Genomic DNA, 25,909 nt, shown 5'->3' with positions numbered 1-25,909 from the left:
TTGGTCCCTGCTCCTGCCAACCTCGCAGTTCGAAAGCATGTCAAAGTGCAAGTAGATAAATAGGTACCACTCTGGCGGGAAGGTAAACGGCGTTTCCATGCACTGCTCTGGTTCGCCAGAAGCAGCTTAGTCATGCTGGCCACATGACCCGGAAGCTGTACGTCGGCTCCCTCGGCCAATAAAGCAAGATGAGCGCCGCCACCCGAGTCGGTCACGACTGGACCTGATGGTCCTTTACCTTTATATGTTATTTTATCATATTCTCTTTCAAAGCAGGACTATATGTGAAAACAGTTTGTTTTGCATTAACAGATAATGTTCCAATGCTGCATTGTTTGATGTACATCACATATAAAGTTATTTTTATTGGGGGATGGAGGCTTGAGAGTCCATTCAGGCAAGTCAAGTCCTATACAGTAAGCACTTTTAACAGAAAGGCTGTGTTCGTGCCAGTGCTACTCCACTGCAGTCCCTAATACCTGTATGTAGATTTAAAAATATAGTGTCCCTAGTGGTGCTTCCTGTGCAGCATTGCTTTGTACCTTGTGAGGTGTTTGCAATACATATGCAATTCCTTTCATCACAGGTCACTGTTCTTATTTAGGGCCAGGCTATGCAAAAGCTGTGTACAGCAGAAGATGTGCCCCTCTAAGGGTTTGTTAAGCTTAGTCTCTCTGAAGCTTGGATTACATTTCTAATTAATTTGGGGTGGGGAAAAGGTGATGGATTGACAGTTCTAGGGTTTCTCATTCATTCACTTGCCCATAAATGGAGAGTTCACAGACAGTGAAAGGGGGGTAATTATTCATTTCAGGCCTGCTTCTCTAAAGATAACTGGGATGGAATTTCTACTCTAGTGGCAGGAATGTTTCATACAGTGTGTGCTGATTAATAATTAGAGGTCTCTGACTATGGCTTAACAATTAACTGGTTCTTTATTGAGAACAAGTATTTACGAGCTATTCTGCTTCAGCTTGATCTATCCACACAGTGCACACATAAGATCTCGGCTAGTGTGTCCTCCAAACTTTCCCTCCCTGCAACGTATCATTTTCTTCCCAAGTTCTTTGAAGGTTGCTGTAATTCTCCTTTTAACAGAGTAGCAGTGTGCATATGTGTAGCTCAGTTCTTATATTACCTATGTGCTGGGCAAGACTGGCCCTGCAAAGTAAGGCAGAGTGAGGTGGCCACTTCAAGCAGCTGATCTGGGGTGTCATGAAAAGGCAGCAAAATAATGTTTAATTTATTGTTGTTGCATTTGCACAGTCAGAGACGTTGAGAGATTTTTGTGGGATTTTGTGTCTTAGATAATAATAATAATAATAATAATAATAATAATAATAATAATTTATTATTTATACCCCGCCCATCTGGCTGGGCCTCCTCAGCCACTCTGGGCGGCTTCCATAGAAACCAAAAATACACTAAAATATCACACGTTAAAAACTTCCCTGAACAGGGCTGCCTTAAGATGTCTTCTGAATGTCAGGTAGTTGTTTATCGCTTTGACATCTGCTGGAAGGGCGTTCCACAGGGCGGGCGCCACTACCGAGAAGGCCCTCTGCCTGGTTCCCTGTAGCTTTGCTTCTCGCAATGAGGGAATGACCTTAGACACTATGAGCCTTGACTTGAGGGAGGAGGTGCTATTTCCTGCAAAATATGTTGGGACCATCTTGTTGCTACGTATGTGCAGATAGAACATGGCATCTATTACCAGACCATAGTATACAGTTTAGCTGCATAGTGGTATTATTATTATTATTATTATTATTATTATTATTATTATTATTATTATCACCCTTCATTCATAGATCTCAGGGTGGTGCACAACATAAAATTACAATATAGAAAACACAAAATACATAATAAAAATAACAACAAAAAACAAACGGATAATCCTCCCCCCCCCACTTCTTGTTTGGGTAACCAAAATCTTGCTTTTGCATTATACATTATTTATTTTTTATGTACTCTCTTCTTCTATATTATATGGATGACCCACGGCAGGTCTCTCACAAGAAGAACATTTAGACTACAATTCCCACCCACCCCCACCCCCAGTTTGAATCATCCTCAATAACCCTGCAAAGTAGGCTGGTTCTCCTGCACAAAAATTCTACATGATACACTACACTTTTCTGAATATCAGTTGGTGGAAATAGCAAATGGTGAGTGTGCTGTTGTGCTCAGGTGCTGCTTGGCAGCTGGTGGGCAACTGTGAGAATGGTATGCTGAACTAAATGAGCATTTGATGTGATCCAGCAGGAGTTTTCTTATTTTACTTCTAAAATGAGGATTCAAGTCGTCAACACAATTATTCCATGTGTCTTGTGCTGTATTGCGGAGCTGAGTGTTATGGGAACTATTTAACCGAGAACTATTTACAGATCTGCTGAACTGTAGCTTATTTCTCCAGTACAACATACACAGCCTGGTGTGTCCTTCAAATACTGCCTTCTGGCAAGTCATGCTCCACTCTCCAAGTTCCAATGCAGGTTAGTACAAGTCAGACAAGCTCCCCTAACTCTTTTGCTGAAGTCATATTTCAAACCAAATCTAATTCTAGCTGCCATTGCCTCAGGAGGTTCATGGAGACCAAACTCTTGTCAGGAAGTAGTAAACTGCCCTGCTAGTAATTGTAGAATCATACAGTTGGAAGCCACCCCTGGGGTTATTTTCTCCAACTTCTTGTAGGATTCCCTATAGCTGAGCTATCTTCAAAAGATGTTGAGTCAGGGTGGTTGTTGTTGTTTTTAAAGTTTTCCAACAACAAAAGCTCTACCACAGTCTTACTCAATGCCTGCTAATACCCAACTACTCTCTCTGTGAGGAAGATTTCCAATGTTTAGCTTAAATTTACATTTCTACAAATAAACCCACTGCCTCTTGGTGTATATAATAATTATAGCAGGCATTTCATTATTTAAAGCAGGCATAGGCAAACTCGGCCCTCCCGATGTTTTGGGACTACAACTCCCACCATCCCTAGCTAACAGGACCAGTGGTCAGGGATGATGAGAGTTGTAGTCCCAAAACATCGGGAGGGCCGAGTTTGCCTATGCCTGATTTAAAGGCTAGTGACATATTCCATCTTTAATAATTTGTTTAAATATTAATTCCAGCATGGGACCCAAAGTAGGCTTAGTTTTTCTTGCTGAGGCATGACTAGCAAATACTACAATTCCCTATATTTTGGTTACAAAGTGTTTACTACACCACTAGCAGCTAATGCAGCAGAAAGCTATACCTTCCATGCCTGTGGCTATGACATACTGCAACCACATGCTTATTACAACTTGGCCCCAGATCCTTTTCATTTGCTACTGTCTGTATCCCTTCAATTTGCGTTTCAGCATTTGGTTATGTTTAACATTATCATTTTTAACACATTCTTGTGTTTTCAGTTCAAGTATACAATTTATTGTAATTATTCTCATTGTAATCCTATCCTTCAAACTGTATGCACTTCATCCAGTTTTGTCTTGTCAGCGTTTTTTTTATAAATATGTACCATAATCCTTTATGCAAATAATTCATCAAAGAGGAATGAAACTCATGCATCAAAGTCCCATTTTACAACCTTAATCATAATCCAGATTGTTCTTCTAGAGACAAGTCTAGGAAGAAATATCCACAGATGAATTATTGCTGCTGGTTAATATAGCCTGGATTCTAATGTTTAGGGTTTATTCTGCAAACCTATCACTTCTCTAGGATCTAATGATCAAACACTAACAGCACAAAGCCTTTTAATGATACCCAGGAGAAGCAAGGAGATTTCCCAAAGTCTCTTCTACAGCAGGAGGTGGGAAAGTTGCAGGAAAACATTGAAAAGGTGCTGAAATGCCAAACACAGCCATATGGTCCTCAAGATGTACTGCAAAGGGAAGGCACAGATGGAAACATTCCCTTGCATCAGCATGAATGAATTCAAACATTGGATCAGAAACTTGTGACACAGTCCAGAAAACTGCATCAACCACCCTAAAAGCTGGTGAAAGACTTTAACTATTACAAAAAACCCATTCACTAGAAAAAATGGTTTGAAAGAAGACTAGATACCATTGCACATATAATGTTTGTCTTATGTACAGTATTTAGCATCCAGTCTCATGCCAAGTGCCTAAATACAGTTAATAATAGAATGCTTAGTGATTTAGGCTACAATCCTATTAAAATAAATGGTTAATAATCTATTGATTTCAATGGGTCTACTCAGAGTATGGCTTAGTGGAGGACAACCCATTGTCTTTATGACTTACAACAATGCAGTTACTAAGGGAGGTAATCAGTATTAATATCTTGTACATATTCGGAAGGAGCTAGATACCACCGTGGGAGCAGGGCTGGGGCGGGAGAGCGCTAGAGCTCTGTCTGGTCAAGTTGCATGGAATCAATTTCAATCCGTTACCCCCGAGGATGTGGACAGGCTGCTTGGACGCGTGAAACCAACCACCTGTCTCCTTGATCCTTGCCCATCCTGGCTAATAAAAGCAAGCCGGGAAGGGCTGGGCGATGGGCTCTGCGGGGTGGTGAATGCTTCCCTCTGTGAGGGAACATTCCCAGATCCGCTGAAAGAGGCGGTCATTAAACCGCTTCTTAAAAAACCATCTTTAGACCCGGCCGGTATAGCCAACTATTGCCCAGTCTCAAATCTTCCATTCTTGGGCAAGGTGATTGAGCGCGTGGTTGCTGAACAACTCCAGGCACGCCTGGAGGATGCGGACCATTTGGATCCCTTCCAATCGGGATTCAGGCCTCATCATGGGACTGAAACTGCCTTGGTCGTGCTGGTTGATGATCTCCGGCGAGCTAGGGACAAAGGTGAGAGTTGTTTCCTAGTTCTGCTGGATCTCTCAGCGGCCTTTGATACAATCGACCATAACATCCTTCTGGACCGTCTAGAGGGGCTGGGAGCTGGGGGCACTGTTATACAGTGGTTTCACTCCTTCCTCCTGGGCCGTGTTCAGAAAGTGGTGGTGGGGGATGAGTGTTCAGACCCCTGGGCCCTCACTTGTGGGGTGCCTCAGGGTTCCATCCTCTCCCCCATGCTTTTTAACATCTATATGAAGCCGCTGGGAGAGATCATCAGGGGGTTTGGACTGGGTGTCCATCAATATGCAGATGATACCCAGCTCTACCTCTCTTTCAAATCAGAACCAGTGAAGGTGGTGAAGGTCCTGTGTGAGTGCCTGGAGGCGGTTGGAGGATGGATGGCAGCTAATGGATTGAAGTTGAATCCTGACAAGACAGAAGTACTGTTTTTGGGGGACAGGGGGCGGGCTGGTGTGGAGGACTCCCTGGTCCTGAATAGGGTAACGGTGCCCCTGAAGGACCAGGTGCGCAGCCTGGGAGTCATTTTGGACTCACAGCTGTCCATGGAGGCGCAGGTCAATTCTGTATCCAGGGCAGCTGTCTACCAACTCCACCTGGTACGCAGGCTGAGACCCTACCTGCCCGCGGACTGTCTCGCCAGAGTGGTGCATGCTCTAGTTATCTCCCGCTTAGACTACTGCAATGCGCTCTACGTGGGGCTACCTTTGAAGGTGACTCGGAAACTACAACTAATCCAGAATGCGGCAGAATGGTGACTGGGGGCAGCCGCCGAGACCACATAACACCGGTCTAGAAAGACTCCCAGTACGTTTCCGAGCACAATTCAAAGTGCTGGTGTTGACCTTTAAAGCCCTAAACGGCCTCGGCCCAGTATACCTGAAGGAGCGTCTCCACCCCCATCGTTCTGCCCGGACACTGAGGTCCAGCGCCGAGGGCCTTCTGGCGGTTCCCTCATTGCGAGAAGCAAAGCTACAGGGAACCAGGCAGAGGGCCTTCTCGGTAGTGGCGCCCGCCCTGTGGAACGCCCATCAGATGTCAAAGCGATAAATAACTACCTGACATTCAGAAGACATCTTAAGGCAGCCCTGTTCAGGGAAGTTTTTAATCTGTGAAATTTTAGTGTATTTTTGGTTTCTATGGAAGCTGCCCAGAGTGGCTGGGGAAACCCAGCCAGATGGGCGGGGTACAAATAATAAATTATTATTATTATTATTATTACATGAGGACGCAGGCTGACAGATAGGAGTTTGTTCCAGTTTACAACTTAGGTGAGTTTTGAACTGTGGCTTTATGTAGAAGAAACTCTAGAATTTCCATGTAAATAAAATGGGCTTATAATTGCAGCCATAAAAAGTTTTAAAATATATGCATATAAACAACGTTTTTGCGCAAATAATCTAATATTTGTGAAAACACATTTCACATCTATCCCACTATGCCAAATGGTTAATTGCTATTTAACATTAAGCTGTTAGGAATGGTCATTAATAGATCTGAGGTGAGGTGTTATCAGTACACTGATGGTGCCCAGATATTTCTCCAAAACATCTGAATCAGGAGAGGCTTAACAGGCCCTGGACTGGAGTATGGACTTGGTGGTAGGCTGAACCAAACAGTCTGAATCCTGGCAAGATACAAGTGTTGTCGGTGAGTGGTTTCTGAGTCTGGATAATTGGTCAATTGCATGTATCATACTCACCCTGCAGGAGCAGATTTATAATCTGGAGGTGCTCCTGGATCTGTTTCCGTCCCTAGAGGCACAGATGACCTCATTGGCTAGGAGAACATTTTACTGTACTAACTTTGGCTGGTAAGGCAGCTATGGCTGTTTGTGGACCAGGATAGCCTGATCGCTGTCATCCATGTGCTAGGATGAAATACTGCAATGTGCTCTGTTGGTTTGCCCCTAAGCTTGACTCAAAAGCTGCAGCTGGTACAAAATGTGGCAGCTTGACTGCTCACTGGGGCAGAGTATCACAATCATATTACACTACTGCTAAAAGAACTGCACTGGCTGCCAAATAGCTAGTGGGCTAAGTTTAAGGTACTGGTAACTATACAGCTTGGGACCAATATACCAAAAATATCATCTCACTTCCTATATATGCAACTTATCATGGCGCTTCTGCAGACACTTCCTCATCAGGAGGTCTGTTCCATAGGTTGTTGACATCATGCTTTTAGTGTGGCAGTACCTAACCTTTGGAACTGCATCCTGTTACATATCAGACAGGTACTGTCTCTAGTATCTTTTCAGCACCTATTGAAAACCTTACTTTTCCAACACATATTTTAAGCGGATGTTTTCATCTCAGTCTATTTGTATTGGACTAGAAATTGTTTTAAAATTTGATTTTGATTTTATTTTATTTGTGATGTTTTCATCGTTAAATTGATTCAATATGTTTTATGGGAAGCGATTCACAACTGAAATGAAATAAATAAATAATATGTAGTTTCCTAAGAGATAACCACATCGGCCTGTTGCAGCAAAAACAACAGGGAGTCTAGTGGCGCATTTAAGATGAATAAATTTATTACAGTATAAAGCTTTCCTGGAGTAGAGTCTGCTTTACTGTATGAAACTGAGTCTAGTCCATGAAAGCATATGGCATAATATGTAAGTTCCCCACTCCTGGTCTTGGGGTTTCTGCCCAACTCAGTATTTTTCTGTTTCAGATATATTAAAACAATTGCCATATGCTCAGCTCTATACATCACAGATGGCCCTATAGTTCCAAATATATAACAAAGTACTCAGAAAGTCATCTTTTGAGAAGCCACAGTTTCGTAGGTTAAAAAGAACAAGAATTACTGGTGTATGAAAAGCATTTCACTTTCTCATGCATAAGTATATATATTGATGGGACTCCAGCTCCACTCTGGAAAAGTTTGCTGGGGCCGGGGGGCGGGGAGAGGTCTATTTTACTTTGTAGGCCTCTTTGTAAACTTCTGACTTGTCCATAGTTCGTTTCTTAAGACTGTACAAGTCAAGGGATCGCTGAGATGGAGGCATCCTTACACAGTGAGAATGCTGAGGGAGGTGATGTATCACAAGGGCGACATCATGAACACACCTTGATTTTTGATAGCCATGACTGAACTGCTCAGAGTGCTGCTGTTGTTACTGTTCTCTCTTGCTAACCTGACACTCTTGCCCTGCTTCTGTTAATACGGCTGTTGGAATATTTCCCCTCTCTTTATTCTAGATTATTAGCTGCCAGGTATTTTCTCTTTTTTACACCTTAAAACTACAATTCTCACCTTACTAATCAGGCTTACTCATGTGCACCATGTGTCTTATACACAAACACTGTGAAATCACAGATTCAAATAGCAATGTCACTTCTGCTGTGGTGTCAACCTGCAAGACGAAAAACTCAACCATGCTCGCGCTCTCTCTCTTTCTCTCTCTATCTCTCGCCTGGTCCGCTGTTAATCACTTCTTCTTCATGAACATTTCTTTAGACAAATGTAGCAAAAGAAGATTGGAAACAAAACCAAGCAATCGCATCTCCATACATAAGAAACATTGCTGAAAACAATAACTTGGATGGGAAACTTGAAATGTGGGGAGAAAGAAGGCACTTTTTCATATGTGGTGGTCTTGTAATAAGATTAAAGCTTACTGGGAAATGATATATAATGAATTGAAAAAGATGTTTAAGATAACATTCGTTAAAAAAAGCCCAGAAGCTTTTCTCTTGGGAATTATGGGATTAGAACTATCTGAGCAATATAGAAATTTATTTATGTATGTGACTACAGCTGCAAGAATTTTATTTGCCCAAAAGTGGAAGGATGAAGAGGTCCCGATGAAAGAAGAATGGAAGCAGAAACTAATGGAGTATGTAGAAATGGCAAAACTTACTGGAAGAATAAGAAATCAAGACAACAAACTTTTTAGAAAGGAATGGAAATGGTTTATTGAGCATTTACAAACAAACTGTAAACAGATCAAGACATTGGCAGGACTGTTGTAAAAACCTGCAGTGTGTGTGTGGGTGGGTGGGTGGGTGGGTGGGTGAGTGAGTGAAAAGTTGAATAAAAGAATAAGTTAAGGCAATTTGGAGTATGCAGGAAAGGACAAAAATTAATGTAAGGAGTTGCAGAAAGAGGGGGAAGGAAGTCAAAGTTGAAAATGTTAAAATTATGGTTAAATAATTGTTGTAATGTATATAAATGAAAACTTTTTTTTTAAAATAGAATGATAACTACCTGAAAGGCATAATGACACACAGGGTGCATGAAAGTCACCAGCACTTGTGAAGTGGCAAAGAGAATGCTTCATTTGCACAAGTAAAAAGAACACAGGAGAAAGTTAAACCGCAAATGGCATCAATAAGTAAGGGTATGTCTGTAAAATTCTAGGGACAGATAGGAAAGCTATGCACTCTGAAACTGGTACATACATTGACATGATTTCTGTAATACTCAAGCAATGAAGTTCAATCTAATCAAAGAGGAGTTCAGAATATGTGGACATCAGTCTCATTGGACCCTGCTGTCATCTATCTTCCATATGAAATGCCCAGAGTTGTTCCCAGAGTGCAGTATGTGAATATTTCCTCATTAAGAATTTGGATGAACTCACTGCCTCATTTATTATAAATGTGTAACCTACTCATCAGAGAGCAATAGCTTTTGGTTACTGCTGACCTGAGACAGGGCCAAACCAACAGCTCCCACACTATTCCCTCTTCCTCAAAGCCATCTACTTCTATTATTCAATTTTCAAATGGTTAAGCTATTAATATTTAGGAACTGAATGTGCACAAAAACCCTTTTGCTGTTCGTTTATTTGGATTAAAATTGTGGTAGCTCCATGCTATGGATCTATGACAGAGTAAATAGGGTATACATGATAAAGAGTGCTACTTTCCAAAAGCCAAATTAAAGTAGGCACTGGCATTAATTAACATAAAAGCATTTCCTTTTCCCTTCTTATCTCATACAGAGCACCAACAGAATTGCTTTAAAAATCTGACCATAGTCAGGGAGCTGATATGCTGAGCCAGCCTGCTGTTAGCCCATTAGTATTAAAACATTGTTTTCTTGTGCTCCAATTTGTCTGTCATATCTGCCTGTTGCCTTTTATTTATATGGTAAGATCTTTAGCAGAGACTGATAGTTGTATTCAGAGGACATTGGCCATGACTGCAAACTCAGTTATTACCATTATAAATTTAATTGATTGAGTTTCTTTCCATGCAGCAAGCACCAGGATTTTCAAGCACTACCTGTCTGTCCACGGGCTTCCACAGAGGATGAGACTTCAGGGAGATGTGAGCTTCCATTTCTCATCTTATAAATTGATTGAAGGCTCTGAATGGAGGGGTGGGGCTGCTTTCCAGATCAGCTTCCCTATAGGACTTGATCAGGGCAGAAGACAAGCACCTCAGTCCCAGGAAAAGCTATCCTAATGTGTTGTTGATGCAGATGCATTTGTGGATATGGATGTCAATGCTCATCTGAGCTTTACTGAATTCACATGGGTAGGCAAGTTTTGTTAGCCACCAGAAGCAGTCACATCAGGGTAATGGGTGCCAGAGTGTTGGCACAGCTACTTATTGGCCTTCTCACCTACTAAGGATGCTGGGGCTAAATGAAGCACTCCCCATTACATGCAGCTTATTTACTTCTCTGGAGTCACAGGTTTTTCTCATTGGCCCGATTACATCGCTACCTATCCCAAGTGAAGCTGCCTGTGACATCTTTGTTTTACCTTAGTTCAGCTTCTTTAACATGTTTCTCATCCTCCTTGTCCCAAACTAAAGAGGGCAATTTCATTAGAATACTTATCTCTTTTAATCTTATTAATTATGTGTGTGACATTAAGATGTAATGCTTCCATCACCATTAAAACACCACATTCTCAGCTTTTTCCCCTCTACACTTCTAACGAGAAGACAGTACCCAGATGGCACAATCTCATTTTCCATTTGCTGCTGTGACCAACTACCTTTGCAAATGTAGGGACTATACTCATTAATGGAGAATAGGAATACCAACAGCTGTTAGCTAAGGGCCACTTCACACGCTATTATTTTTCTACATGAAGATACCGGTAATCTCTGCATAGGAAAATATATATATTTTACAAGGCAGGATCACTGTATGGTCCTGCTACTCTGGTGGCTACTACTTCAGGGCTACTGCCAATGTAACCTAGTAACCATCCTGTGCATACCTAGCAACGATGTCAGAGGCACAATAGCTGCAGAAATATGTGCCAATATAAAAACACCAAAAGACATTCACACAGCACTCTTGGTAGTTTGCTGCATCTCATGAATCATGAGGTTGCTTGCTGCCACTGCCCCATATTGGCAATGTAGGGAAGGCACCAATCAGTGGAGAGTGACGGGCTAGGATACCATCCAACCTGGCATTCACACACCCCACACACAATTCACAACAGGGCAGACATACACCACAGTGCCTTTTCCAGCAGAGGCCACCATGGTGCAACGAGCTGGCAAATATGACACTTATTGTCCCAAACACCAGAGCTGTGGAAAGGGGTTTGAATCTCCTGGCAGCACAAACACACGCAGCCTGCAAACAGGCCAGACGGGATTGCCATTCTAATCACAACTGTATAGCCCAGTGGGTAAGAATCTTGCACGTAGAAAGCACTGGTTTTCTAGGATAATGATTTGATTGTCACTATGGATATAATGCTCCATGACAGTTTAAATTCTCTTGAAATGCTCTACACAATACAGATCTATTGGTGTCCCTGTATGGGGGTGGGGACAAGCTTTTTGCAAGGAAGAGACAAGAAAGAACAGAAACAATAGGAAGCTCAGAGGAATAAAATAAACACTAGGCTCTACATGGGAGCCAAGTGGTAAATAGTACTGCAGAAGGAATAGGATATATGGATTCATGTCCTGCAACAGCAGTGGTGAGGAACCTGTGGCTCTCCAGATGTTGCTGGAATCCAAGTCCTATCTGCCCCAGCCAATGTGCAATGGATTAGGGGCAGAGTTCTCTCGCATTTTCTGGAGTGTCACAAGTTCTTAACCCTGGTGCTACAGGGAGATGCTGAAATTATCACTGTAATACAAAAGTTAATCTGCCACCAACAATAGTGAGATGCAGAAGAGAGGGCAGCATAACTAGACCCCAAACCTGTCACTTAATGGAGCAACTCCCTAACAACATAGTCACATTTACGACGACTTTGTAGTTTCCCAGGCCCGGGAACATGACTTGCTGCCTTCTCTTCCCCCATCCATGGCACCCAGGAAACACAGTCATACAGAGCAGAACTGAAGAAACCCTGGGATGGTCTACCTAGTTCTTTTGCATGGTGTCACATGGGAAATAGTTCGGGTCTGAGCCAGCGAAATGGTCAATGAGAGCTGCAGGGACCAATAGCCTCATTCAGGCAACTACCCCAGGATTATCTGCACAGTTAATACATCTCATCCTGCCATGCCTCCTGTTCACCTGCACCCCTCAGAAGATTTAGTATATTTTCTCTCCCCACTGCACTCCCCTCACCTCATGTAGAGTAAATGGCTATAACACTGTCTCCACTGACTATTCTGCTCCATGTGCCCTGGGTCATATACTGCAAGGAATTTGAGTAACAAGTGTTTGGCCAGTTCTATGAAAACAACAGAGTGAAATGTGTTCACCAGCAAAGTTAGTTGTGCTACCTATGATAGAAGCTTGCCTGCATTTGGTGTTTTATTGCCAATAGGGTTCCATTTCCACAACCTGTATACTGAATCATTGACGGTATAAAAGGCACTGTTATCACATGTAGTCTATGGGAGTGATATTTAACCAGCTAACACTTTCAATATTATAGGGGAAGGTATATGTGTGTGTATATATGTGTGTGTACACACACATATGGGGAAAGAGAGAGAGGAAGGAAGGAAGGAAGGAAGGAAGGAAGGAAGGAAGGAAGGAAGGAAGGCGGGCTACTTTCAAGGATCACAGAAGATTCTACTAATTTGAAGGCTGAGATAAACTGGGTGTTCCACTTTGATTGTACATTTTCCCTTCCCTGGTTTACCTGCATGGGGTGCCTTTTTCTTGCTGTCCCAGTTGCAGCTGTGCACTAGGGTTCCTGGCAGGTTTTTGCATTTGTATTCCAGAGGTGTACAGGTTCTGAAAAAGAGAAGACAGAGGTTACTACAGTGGTACCTCGAGTTCCAAACGCCTCAGGTTACAAACTCGGCTAACCTGGAAGAGTTACCTCAAGTTGAGAACTTTGCCCCAGGATGAGAACGGAAATTGTGTGCCAGCGGCCCAACAGCAGCAAGAGGCCCCATTAGCAAAAGCACGCCTCTAGTTAAGAACAGTTTCAGGTTAAGAACGGACCTCCAGAACGAAATAAGTTCGTAACTAGAGGTACCACTGTAATATGTTCTTTTCACTTTGCTTTAAATCTTGACTCACTGTTGTTAGTGCAAGTGCCCTTTCACCAGAGTACCTGTCACCTCTTTTTAAGGCATAGCATTATGCCATCGCAAAAAGGTGCATCAGGTAGCCTGAGGGCAGGAACACACCCTGGGTGAGCATAGGATTCCACTCTTTTGCTTCATCCACTTTTCCTCCTTTCATAAGCATTGCTCTGTGGGCATAAGGCTGCACTAGTCTCTTGTCGGTACAAGAGTATTGCTACACTAGTGTTGTCCCCCCCCCCCCGCCCCATGAGCAAGTCATTGTCCTCTGCTGGTATAAAGTGCTGCAAAGGGTTTGCTGAGTGTTATGTTTGTGTGCACCACAGATACATTGATAATGCTGTTGCATGCAACAGTATTCCCACTACTGCACTCCTGGCCTGAAAAACAGTTAAATAGGACTTCAATGCATTCCAATAAACTTCTGTGTTTAGTGAGAGAGAGGGAGAGATTATTTCCAGATGGGAACACAGGGACCTGACTTCTAATGCTCAGTACCGTCTATGCTACAGTACTATCTCCATCTAGCTCAGCATTGTCTACACTGACTGGCAGCAGCTCTCCAGCATTTCAGACAGGGAATCCTTCCCAGCCCTTCCTCACAGGAAAGTAACAGTATGAGAAGCTGCTTCTAGATGACAAGGCCTTGTGCCCTGATGCTCATGTTGTAGCTAAAACAAAGACTGCTGAAAAGTGTTGTCTGAACAAAGGGTAAGGGAAATCTCACTTCACAAATAGTGTTGGGATATTTCGGATGTGATGGCTAAAGTGTCACAATAACCATTGCTTGTGAACGAATTAAATTAGTTTATTTGTGGATAAAGGTGATCCAGTTGATACAGTATACTTGGGTTTTCAAAGTACTTTTGCAATATCTCTTACTGAAGACTTCAAAAAGATAAAATGTGACAGAGAGGGACCAGCAGTTGGTTAAAAACTATAAAACACACGAGTAGGTATAATTGGTGTAAAAAATAAGCATATGTTCCTCAAAGCCACTTTTCACAGCATGTAGGCTCCTGTTCAACCAGTGTCTGCCATGGTTGACATATAGACTGCATACACACTATACCTTTAAAGTCCATCTTTAAAGCACACCTCCCCCCTTCAAGAATTCTGGGTGCTAGAGTTCATTCCTTACAAATTGAAAGTTCCCAGCAATTCAGTACCTAGAATTCTCTGCAGGAGAAACATGCTTTGAATGTGTTTTAAGGCCACATTTTTCTAGCATGCCCAGCTTGTCAGTGGCTAGAATACATGCATTATATGCAGAAGGTTCTAGGTTTAATTCCTGGCATTCCCAGATAGGGCTGGGAAAGACTCCTGCCTGAAATCCCGAACAGTTTCTGCTAGTTAGTGTAGACAAACCTCCCCCAACCTGGTGCCTTCCAAATGTTTTGGACTACAATTCATATCAGACCCAGCCAAGACAGGAGTGCCGGCTTGGGCTGATTTGAGTTACAGTCCAAAACATCTGGAGGGCATCAGGTTGGGAAAGGCTGGTTTGGACAACAGGGAACTAGATGGACTAGTTTGATATAAAGTATTTTACTACATTCCTATGTCTGTTTACACACACCCCTTCACACTTTACATGCTTACCACTGGCAAACATTGGAGGATCATCAGTGTAACCTAGCTGCCCTGTAAATGCTTTAAGTTAGTGAAAATTAGGATGATATACCACTAAGTGGTAAAACTGGACGACCCTGGATGAAGCAACAGCTCATACAGGCAGTAATTAGACATTTTTTAAATTCAAGATTTAGAAATACGAGGTTGGATTAATACTTGGTTGTGTGGCCAGGCTGATTGTCTATACCTGACATTGTGAAGGAGATATTCCTGCTGTCAAACACTACCTGCTGAAAGTCACTTTCCCAGCATTGGCACAGGAGCCAGCAACAACATGGACCCCACAACATGATTTTTTGGGAATCGTGTTGTGACCTTGTACAGTATATGTTTCATGTTAAGATGGTTATTCAGTGACTAGTGCATCCAACATTCTTTTCTCCTTGTTCCCCACTTCACCATAGAACACACAGTCCTTGACATCCAGACACAGCCAATTCCCTTCCAAGCCACCTAAGTCTTGTTATCTGGAGTCTTTGGTTTCTGGGAGGGGGCTAGAAAACATTGATAAGGACCTGGTTCTTTGCTGCCACTGATACTGGAAGATGAGTTACTCATTTTGTGTATATAGGGCTTCAAAGGGCTAGCTCCCACCCTACTTGCAACTATCTGCAGACTATGCTAATAAAAATAAAATCACAATTACATTGCGGAAATTGATGGTGCATGCAAAACATTGAATACTTAGTGCTGTTCAGATCATCCCTTAGAAGAACTGGAAAACACATGTCACAAAGGCATTATTTAAATGTTGGGTATGGAACAAATTCTACGGAAGGGGAGTCAAGAAGGATTGGGGAAATGGCTGTAAAATCAGTGTAGGAGCATGTGCTACGCATGCAAATGGTCTAAAGTTCAATCCCCAGTAGGGCTGGGAAAGTCCCCTGCCCTTAACCATGGAGAGCCACTGGCAGTCAGTGAGCTAGATTGATCAACAGTCTGACTTGGTACAATGCAGCTTCCTGTGTTCCTATGTAAGAAACAGAGGTCTCCAGTCTTTAATAAAAGAATGCTGAGGAAAGACAAATATAATTAATATGTAAAGAGAATGAAAAGAAAAACAGTAATTTACTTCCCTCCCCCAACATGCAAATCAAACCCGACAAACAATAAAATGTTTAAAAATAAACAGATGTTTAAAAATAGCCATTAAAATCAACAGACACATAACCAAACATTTCTGAACAACACAAACATTCCCGATGTAATTTATGATGAAAGGGTTGAGTTTTGCAGTGGGTCTGATATAAGACCATTTGTTTTATTCATATACCACTTCTCTACCATCACAGAACTCAAGGTAGTACAGTATAAATATGATTCCTATGGTGTACCACAAATGCACTGGTCAGATTCCGACCTACTTAGCAAGGTTGCTCCATGATGACCCTCAGGGCTTGATTTAGGTAAACTAGGAAAGAGATAAATTGAGGTTCCTAAACTGCTAGCATATTGCAAAGCTAAGCAGGGTGAGGTATAGTTTCAAATTGAATGGGGGGGCTGTGTGTTGAGATTCCTGCAGTCCAGAGGGTTGAACTAGATGACCTGTGGATTCCCTTCCAACACAATGATTGTATGAGTCTATGAAATAATCATGGTAGAGATCATAGAGGTTTAGCAGGCGAATGGAACATTAGCACACAATCCAATATACATCTACCAGTAATTTGAGGAAAGTTCTGCTGAGTTAAGTGATACTTATTCCCAATATGTTTAGAACTGTAGCCTCAGAGTGCAATACTATACTGCAGATCCAGTGGCTAGGGGAGCTTTAGGATATGGCAGAAACTGCACTAACTAGGGTTGCCATACGTCAGAAAGTAAAAACCAGGACACCCCAAAGTTGTTGAGCTTTTGTTTTTTACACCACCTTTCAGAAATCCCTCCGGATGTCAATTCCACTTTTGTCCAGGACGTATGGCAAACCTAACTAAAATGGCATATTTCTGGATATACCGTACCTCTGCCATTGGAGATATGCCCATTTAATGTTGTGGAAATACTAGCACTTCACCAGTGGAGGGACAAAATGGACATAGGAACATGAATGGATCATGAAAGGGAGAAGCAGACATATGCTGAATCCTTTGCATCCCACAATTCCTGATTCCACTCTCACCCCAGCCCTCTGATAACTCCAGAGCAGGTTTTGTAATAAAACAGAACCTCAAAAGAGAGCACAACCCGCCATGCTGCGAACCTGGGAAATAAACCTAAGAACAAAGCATCTCACACAGGTATGGGGGAAATCCAAAGCAGAAATGCTGCAGGTGTCTGTCCCGCTTCCCTTGCCATATGTGTCAACGATGTCTTGGCCAAACTCCATTGCTGAAGCAATACTTCCTCCCCTCAGCATCAATGTATCCCATAGAACAGGGGTTCCCAAACTGACCATCAATGGTTCACAAGCTCAGTTCAGGTGATCCACAGTATGCACATGCATTGCATTAAGTATTCATATTGATTTTAAATTGTATTTTAATTGCCTCTCTTGTTACTTATATTTTATTTTATTGTATTACAGTATGTAACGTAATAAAATATGATATGTAAGAAATAAAAGATGCAATAAAATACAATTAAAAATCATACAGCATCTAGCACAGCACATTACAATTGCTACAGCAGGCAGAAAAACAATTCAGTGGTCTGCCGAGACCTTCAGCAATGTTCCAAGTGGTCCATGGGGGAAAACATTTGGCAAGCACTGTTACAGAGGGGGACACAAGTACTGATGCTGTGCTGAGATGAAACTCCCTGCTGGCCCTAAAGCTCCACAGGCAGGATGACAGAGTTCACACCACAAGCTTCATTAACTACAATCCAGCTGAAGCAGTGCTCAGCATAGTTCAGGCTGGCCTCCATCTTTTCTCTGTCCTCACTGCCAATGAGAGGATCGAGGGGAGAGGGTATGGTGGAGAGAACATAGTACAGGGTCATGTTGATGGTATTGCTTGAGAGAGTGTGAGCTTCATTAACTACAAACCCTGGTTTGACGTATCAATTGCTCAGTTTGAGGGGTCCTACATAACATGGAGTTTGCCTACAAAACTCTACAAAATGGACTTCCGGGTTGGCGCCATCGCCGAATGGCGGACTCCCTCCGAGCTCCGGAGGGAGTCTGCTCGGCAGGGGCTGGGTTCTACCGCACCGGCGATGCGGGGACCCTTAGAAACCACGGCCACGGAGGCCGTGGACATGGAGACTCGGCTTGCACCGTTAGCGCCCTCCCGACTCGTGAAGGAGCCTTTTTAAAGGCTACGGATCGGGTGCCGGGGAGAAGCGTGGTGCCTTGAGTTCTCTGCTTCCCCTGCTGAGCGAAGCCGCATGCCATTCGGCGGAGAGCGCTGACTTCTTCCATTGAAAATTCGGACTTTTCAACAACAACCCGTGAGTAAATTTGGAAATCGGGTTCAAAAGGAGGAAAAAAAAATTTTTTTTTTTCGAATTGGATACGAGCGGGGGGGATCCAAAAAGGAAGTCAGTCCCCTCCCTATTGTAAACTTTCCAAAACAAGGACGGGGAAACCAAGACCCAAAAAGGCTTGCATTGCTGATAAAAATCCAAAATTTCACGATGGGGAACTACAAGAACTGTGCTGGAGGAGGAACTGGAGAAGGGAAACGCAACCCCCCCCCCTGGGAACCGGGGTGACTGAAGAGAGAGCCTGGTGAAAGGAGTCGGAGATCTTGACAGCTGTCAAAATAGCTGTCAAAGTCGAAAAGCGGAGTGGATTTTATTATGAGAACTTGGCTGGTTAAATTTGATACAATTTGCTACAACTTGTTAAAATTTGGATACAAAATGGCGAATATGGATAACAAATTGACTTTTGGATTAGAGGAAACAAAGATACAACAATCCCCCTTGAGGAGTTTCGGGACATTACAAGGATTGGGAAAGTGGAAAAACACCAATGGAACTTTACAGGACTGGTTATCTTCTGGGAAAGCTGCAAAACGGAAATAACATCTCGTCTTCAGGGTGTTTTCTTTTTTGTTTTTTTAAAGGAGACAATAGATTTTTCTATTGAAGAAAGGAAGGGACTGAACGTAAGGTTTTGCCCCTGAATAACAACCATCCCTGCAGACTTACCAAACTTTCGAACTACAACGTTTTAGCAGCGGAACAAAGGGAAATCAGACTACAACCTGGAAAGAACAATGGAGGGAGTTCTATTACAGTTTTATTAAAGACTGAAGTTAAAGTTTTGAAAAATAATGATAATAATAATAATTTTGATTTTCAAAAAAATTTATTTTTAATTTTAAAAAAGAAAAAGCCAGCAAGGAGTTGGGGAAAAGTTGTGATTTATGGTCTTAAGAATTCCAGGCAGACACCAGGGGTTGATGGTCAGGGGGAAATTAAACCGGGGACAGGGGGGGGAGAACTAAAACTCCAAAGGCTTGCCAACTTGGTTATTTTTTGCTGAATTGGTCTATTATTCATTATATTTTTTTTATTCTCTACCTTTTCTGTTTCTATTATCTGGGGTGCTTCTTTTATTAAAAAATGGAAATTGTGGAATGACATGGGGTGGGCCTTGGGGAAAGAACACTGGGTTTTTTTTTTTTTCTTTTTTTTACTGTAAAACAAATTAAGTTTCAATTTGAATGGGGAACTTGTTTGGCCAACAATATGAAAGGGGAATATGGTAGGGGTGGGGGAAGGGGGGAGTCCCGTAAAGTGATATTTTTTGTATTTTTGAAAAATTTTAATAAATATTATTTAAAAAAAAAAAAAAACAAAACTCTACAAAATGACTACAAAACCCTACAGAAGGTTTTGTGGGAATCCTAAATTTTGGTGTTTGTAGTTAATGAAGCTCACACCATAAATGTAGTAGGCATCGAGAGCTGCTCACCACCCATCCCAGGCACCCCATTCCCATTGAAGCCAAGGCTGGCCAAACAGTCTACAGCATTTGCTTTTCCTGGGGCTTGCCCCTTTGGCTTCACTTGTTATCTTTCTTGCTCTCTCATCCGCACTTGCAAAACGATCCATTCATTGATAAGTGTGCCATTTCCCAGTTGGGACTCTGATTGGTGCATTGGGTATGTGTGTGTGTGTGTGTGTGTGTGTGTGTGTTGTCTGGGTTGCTTCCTACAGCTTTCCCATTGCTTGTTTGTGTTCCCTGCATGTAATCTAAGCACATGCCTTTACCCCTGTTGGGACTTGAATTGATGAACAGCCTAGGACCTGGGTATTTGTGCCTTTACTGGGTGTGCCACATTTGAAAGTAATGTTTATGGTGCTTATGGTAGTACACTATGACAAGATGTACCCTGTTGCATGTATTGGCCCCCTCTCTGCTGTCCTGCTGGGCAGGAGCATTTTGCTGTGTTCACCCAGCAATTAGTGGAAATTAGTAATGACACTGCTATTGATGTTTGGGGGCGTAGCTGGCATAGTTGCACTGTTGAAGGGAAATTCCCCACCAGGGTAGAAATCATATATCGAACAGATGGAAAACTCTTTAATTTGAGTAGACTGAAAGCAAAGAGTAAGGTTACCATAACTTCCATCATAGAACTTCAGTATGCTGATGACAACATAGTGTTTGCACACTCAGAGGATGACCTCCAAACCATCCTAAATAGCTTCACAGAAGCTTACGAAAAGCTTGGCCTATTGCTCGACATCCCAAAAACCAAAGTGCTGCACCAACAAGCACAAAACAACCCCTCCGCAGTGCCACAAATCCAATTTAATGGTGTAATGTTGGAAAATGTTGATCACTTCTCCTACCTTGGCAGCTATTTTTCCACAATGGCCGACACTGATGCTGAAATTCAGCACTGCCTGAGCTCTGCGAATGCAACTTTCTCCCAATTGAAGTGCAAAGTACTTGAGGACCAAGACATTGGCAGGGAAACTAAACTGCTTGCTTAATACCAAAATGCTATTGTATTACCACCCTTATTGTATGATTGTGAAACATGGGCCACTTATAAATGCCGTCTCCAACTCCTTGAAAGATTCCATCAACAGTGTCTCTGAAAATTTTTACATATCACTTGGGAAGACAAGTGAAATATAATGCCAGTGTACTGGAAGAAGCAAAGATCACCAGTGTCAAAGCAATGATTCTTCAACATCAACTTTGTTGGACTGGTCATGTTACGCGGATGCCTGATTATCGTGAAAGCAACAACTCTATTCCGAACTTTAAAATGGAAAGCGTAATGCTGGTGGGTCAACAAAAGAGGTTTAAAGACTGTCTCAAGGCAAATCTATAAAAATGTAGTATAAACACTGACAATTGGGAAACACTGGCCTGTGAGCGCTCCAGTTGGAGAACAGCCTTTACCAAAGGTGTCATGGGCTTTGAAGACGCTTAAACTCAGGACGAAAGGGAGAAATGTATTAAGAGGAAGGTATGTTTGGCAAACCCTCACCTTGATCAACTCCTGCCCGGAAACCTATGTCCCCACTGTAGAATCCGGAATTGGCCTCTACAGTCACTTATGGACTCACTGTTAAGATTATGTTCATGGAAGACAATCTTACTCAGCTCCGAGTGATCGCCAAAGAACTCTTCGATGATTTTTTTACTGGGTGTATATAGGATACCAGCTAAATCACACTGAGATTGTGGCAGTATAAGTGGACCATAGGATTGCTTGGTCCATATTTTATTATGCTTTCAAGCTGCTGCTGCTCAAATTCTGCTTCTTCTTACTTGTCTCCATCCCTCTCTTTTTTCTTGTTGTCTCCAGCTCTTTCATTTCAAAGGCAGTTTAAGATGTGGCTCTCCAAGTGTATGCCTGCCAATATCTTTTGGCCTCAAGGCTAGGCATGCCTCAACAAGCATGGAAGTGTATAACACAAGTTGAGAGGCTTAGATTTATTTATTTTTTTAAAAAAAGACTGGTTAAAAATGCACAACAGTGCAATTTTCATTAATGATGGATGTTTCAATTATTTATTTGCACAGCCCAATATGGTGGTGGTGGGGAGGGGGTGGGGAGAAGAGAATAGACAGTACACTGAGAAGCTAGTACGAAATGGTAAAGAACATTTTCAGGGAAACTTTCCCCTTCCCCAGGAACCTTGACGAAGAGGGTTGCCGACTTACCTACTTCCTTACCTGTTTCTGCTGGAGAGTGTAGTGCAGGCGGGGCTGGAGAGTTCAGGCAAAGACCAGTGGGGAAGCAGCTCCGCCTCCAGCCGGTCTCGCGAATAAGGAGGTGGAGTTGCTGAGTCCAAGCTCAAGAAAAAGGTGGTGTCGGGTGTGTCTGAGTCCGGCCTCTTTCAGATTTGCTAATCTTTAGCCCTGGGGCCCTAGAGCAGTTCACACCTATTCTGACTAAGATGACATGACTCAATATAGGAGGCGGGTGGGGAGAGGGAGGCGGAGATCATTTGACGACGACAGCACTTTTGCAAATGTACAGGAGAGTTTGCCTCGCTCAACAATCCCGGGGCAGTTGTGCGCGATACCTGACCCTCACAGTGTAAACAACCCCCTCCCAATCTCTTCCGTACGGGTGAGGGGCGGGAGGACATCAGGGTCCGCACCGAATAAAATAGGCGGAAAGCGCGGGAGCTGAACAGAGGGTTGCAACAGGAAGAATTATCTGAAAGACGGGTGAGGTGGTGGTGGGGGATACACAGCTGAAACCGGGATCTTCTGGAGGCGGGAAGTAGCTGCTGCGGAGCTTTAATGGTGTCGATTCTGTGGAAGATTTTGTGGCAGAGGGTGAAGCGGCTTTCGAGAGAGGAAGCCGACAAATGGTGAAGGAGAGAGAGACGGCGCGAAGTGTCTCCTGGAGTGTGCGTGCATAATCTCTACACCGGGGGAGCCGGATTCTATTCCAAGCAGGTTTACTCGGAAGTCAACCCCGCGGGTCTTCCTCGCAAGAAAAGCACAGAATAGTCGGGCGAGCGAGAAATTCTAGGGGCACGACCCCATGAGTGGTGAGTTTGTTTCTGTGAGGAACCTGGAGAATTTTGACGCGGGTGGGAGGGGGGCGCATAGTGAAGAAGAGTGTCGGGGCACATCAACTCTCTTTGCACATTAACTCGGCGTTAGCTGGAGAAAGGCTGCGTGCAAAATGTGTTTGCGTGTGAATGGGAGGTGGGGGGGGGGAGAGAGGAGGAGGTCGAGGTGAACCGAGTGGTCGTAGTCGGTTGCGCGAGGAGAGCTGCGAGGAACGCGGAGTGACGGTGAGGCGGCGGCGGGGTGGGGGCACGCGAAGAGAAAGAGGCGCAGCAGCCCAATGGGGGGGTAGGTGGGGGGTGTCAGGGGCGCGCGAGAGGAGGAGGAGGGGTCGGCGGGCGGGCGGGCGGGCGCGAGGCACTCCTGGGCTCTGCGGGCGGGCTGGTTGGTTGGTTGGTTAGCTGGCTCTGGGCACGCGCGGCGCGGGCCTGCTGAGGCGGGTTGGCTGTGCTGGCGGCTCTTCAGGCGGGCGCGCGCGGACTGGGCGGGAGCTCGTGCGAGGGAAGGGAGCGGAGGGGCTCCGGGAGCTGCCGGTGTGTGTGTGTGAGCGCGCGCGCGCGCGTGTGTTCACGGAGAAAGAAAGAGAGAGAGAGAGAGACGGTGGCGAAGCCCGGCGCCAGCGGCTAGTTGGCGGGTCGGAGCGAGGCAGCATGCGGGTGGCGGCGCCCCGGGCGCGTGTGGTGAGTAGTTTCTTCGGCGTCTCACGGTCTTGCCGGTCACCCGCCGCCTGTTGAGTAGCGCGGGGGAAGGCTTGCCTTTGCTGAAATAAAAATACCTTACCGCTCCCCCCGTTGCCCACCGAGCCCTAAAGCTTCCTTCGAGGTGAGTTACTCCGAATGCGCCGCCGCTTTCGGCGGGATCAGCCTCGATCCCTGGAGCAGAAGCGCCTTCTTTCCCCTTGTTGCCCTGGGATTCTTCCTCCGCTCCCACAGCGGCAACTTGCCCTCCTCGGGGAGAAGAAACCTTTTGGACCCGATCCACGCTCGGTTAATGGAGTTGTGCGTGCAAGAGGGGGGAGGGGTTGTTGCCCAGTCCGCACGTCTCTTACCTGCCGACGCCATTCTCACTTGATTCCTTTTCTTTTTTAAAAATACAAAAAAATCCGGATTTCAGCTGAGGGATCTTTCTCCTCCCCACCCCCCACCACCTGCACGGATTCTTGGCTGCTTTTTCCACGCTGGCCTCCATGTGTGCGTGTGTGTGTGTTTAGTTCATATTATTTATTACACGGAGACTTGCATTGTACCTGTTTTGGAACTGTTGCATGATACGGCATGTGTATGTTCTCCTCTCCGCCCTTCCTCGATTTGCATACTTTGTTCATGGTAGGCACAAAATGCAGAACTTTTTGTTTTAATCAAATGGTGGTGTTGGTTGTAGACACTAATTTAAAATAAAGAAATTCAAAGACCCTTCTTCCTGATCGTGTGCTGAAAGAGTTGTTTTTTAGATTAAAAAGAAACCCTAATATGTGAAAAGAATAAGAATGAAAGCATCAAATGTCCAAATACTCTTGCAGCCTGGAAACATGAGGTTTGTTTTCCATGTTAATGAACGTGGCCTGGTGACCTTTCCCACTGGAAGACGTAATATACTGTGGTAGCGCCTGTAAGAAAATCAGTCTCGGTGTATATTTCCCCCCCAATGGCGTTTTGAAAAGGTGAAGAATAGACATGATCAGTCTGCCTGACTTCACCTGCGGTGCCTAGAACCTAAGACTTGCACGGTCAGGAATGTTGCCTTGCCTCGCCTGCTTCTCCACCCTGAAAGAAATGTTTAGAAATACAATCTTTTGGATTTGTCCCAGGTCTACCATACAGTCTGGAAAAGCGAAGCAGTGACACCACTCCAGTAAGAGCCTCGAAACCAGATGCTTTCAGAATGCCTGCTTCATCCTTTCAAATGGCAACCAAGAGTGTCGGGTTTTTTATTTCTTTGCTTTGTTCTTTTTGACTGCAGATTGATGGAAAGAAATGAGAGAGAAACAATGAGTTTCCTAGCTTTGGTCAGACTGGTTTGTGGTTTTGTTTTTTTTTAAACTCAGACAGCTTTAGAAAGGTGCCTTTTTGCTTCAAAGTCTATGCTTTGTGCTCTGAGCTAAACATGGGGTAATTAGAAAACTACCTGAATCACATTTTTTCTCTGACAGTTGCTTATTAGCATTTATCATTTTGTTTGCTTCAAAGGAAGAAGTGGATAAAAATTATGGAGTGTTTTCTGTGTACTTAACATTAGCTTTTTTCTGTGATGCTGGTTTCTTTTTCTTGGAATAACATTTGTGTGGGAAAATGAGGCAATTAATTTTTTAAAAAATAAAATATAAATATGCAGCATGTTAAATAGTAGTTGGCAGGGAGTGTTAAAAGCTGAGCAAAGTTCCTCTACATGTCAGGGGCTTAGGTGCTGTTGTATTTTTCAGAGCCTTAGTATAGAATGAAGACAGTGGTAGGTTTCCCTTCTGAGTTAGGTGAGAGAATATACCCTGCTACTATAAATTCCTTTTTTATTTCTCTTTTGCCACATTCAATCTGAGGTCTTCTAATATGCTTGTGCTCAAAATGTAAACTTTTGCCCCCTGTTGGACTGGCAGGAGTACTTTAGAAGAGAAGAAAAGGGCCCTTTTAAAATGCAAATGGTGTAGGCACTTTGTCAGCCAGCTCCCACTCAACCTGTTGGTTTCTTTTTAACTGAAGCAGTGACTGGCAGACTGTATGAAATCCCAAGACTGCTTCTGTATATCAGGAATGAGAGTAACATTTTCAGTTTTACACTTGCCAGTTGTTAAACACCTCATACTGTTGGCTTTACATGGCTGTGCACAATCCTGAACTATGAATAAATTTGAGTTCAGTATTGTGCAGAGTAATGTAGCTGTGTGAAATATATTAACAGAATGAAGGGAAATGAATGCATGAAACCCTTGGTTATTTCCTTTATCAATTGTTTCAGTTAAGCTGTTTCAGCTCTTGAAAGTGCAAACTAAGTATTCACCATAAAGATTAAAACCATAAAATTTTCCACTCTTAAGAAACATGCATGCATGTAGATAACTTGTATGCACAAAGGGTGA

General features: G+C 43.5%; 2 protein-coding genes across 27 annotated transcripts in view; one reads left to right on the top strand and one right to left on the bottom strand.

The window, feature by feature from the left end:
- The window catches only part of HYI (hydroxypyruvate isomerase (putative)), a 148,329-nt gene extending 124,287 nt beyond the window's left edge, over positions 1-24,042 (bottom strand). The window contains exons 1-2 of the mRNA XM_083619964.1: positions 23,888-24,042; positions 12,872-12,966 (exon numbers count right to left, since the gene is read on the bottom strand). Coding sequence (XP_083476090.1) covers positions 12,872-12,966; positions 23,888-24,027 — 235 coding nt within the window. The 5' untranslated portion in view covers positions 24,028-24,042. The remainder of the gene's footprint in view (positions 1-12,871; positions 12,967-23,887) is intronic.
- Positions 22,177-25,909, top strand: part of PTPRF (protein tyrosine phosphatase receptor type F) — a 476,587-nt gene continuing 472,854 nt past the window's right edge. For 13 of the 26 annotated variants that reach the window (XM_083619802.1, XM_083619799.1, XM_083619794.1 and 10 more), the window contains exon 1: positions 23,253-23,519. The gene's annotated coding sequence lies outside the window, so the exon portion shown is untranslated. Of the gene's footprint in view, positions 22,818-23,252; positions 23,662-25,909 lie in introns of those variants that run through there. The other 13 variants (XM_083619805.1, XM_083619803.1, XM_083619795.1 and 10 more) reach the window with 3 other exon arrangements.

Source organism: Podarcis filfolensis (assembly GCF_964270895.1).
Source record: "Podarcis filfolensis genome assembly, chromosome: 6".
NCBI lineage: Eukaryota > Metazoa > Chordata > Lepidosauria > Squamata > Lacertidae > Podarcis > Podarcis filfolensis.
Note: the sequence above shows the minus strand (reverse complement) of the source record. Positions and strands in the feature narration are given on the sequence as shown.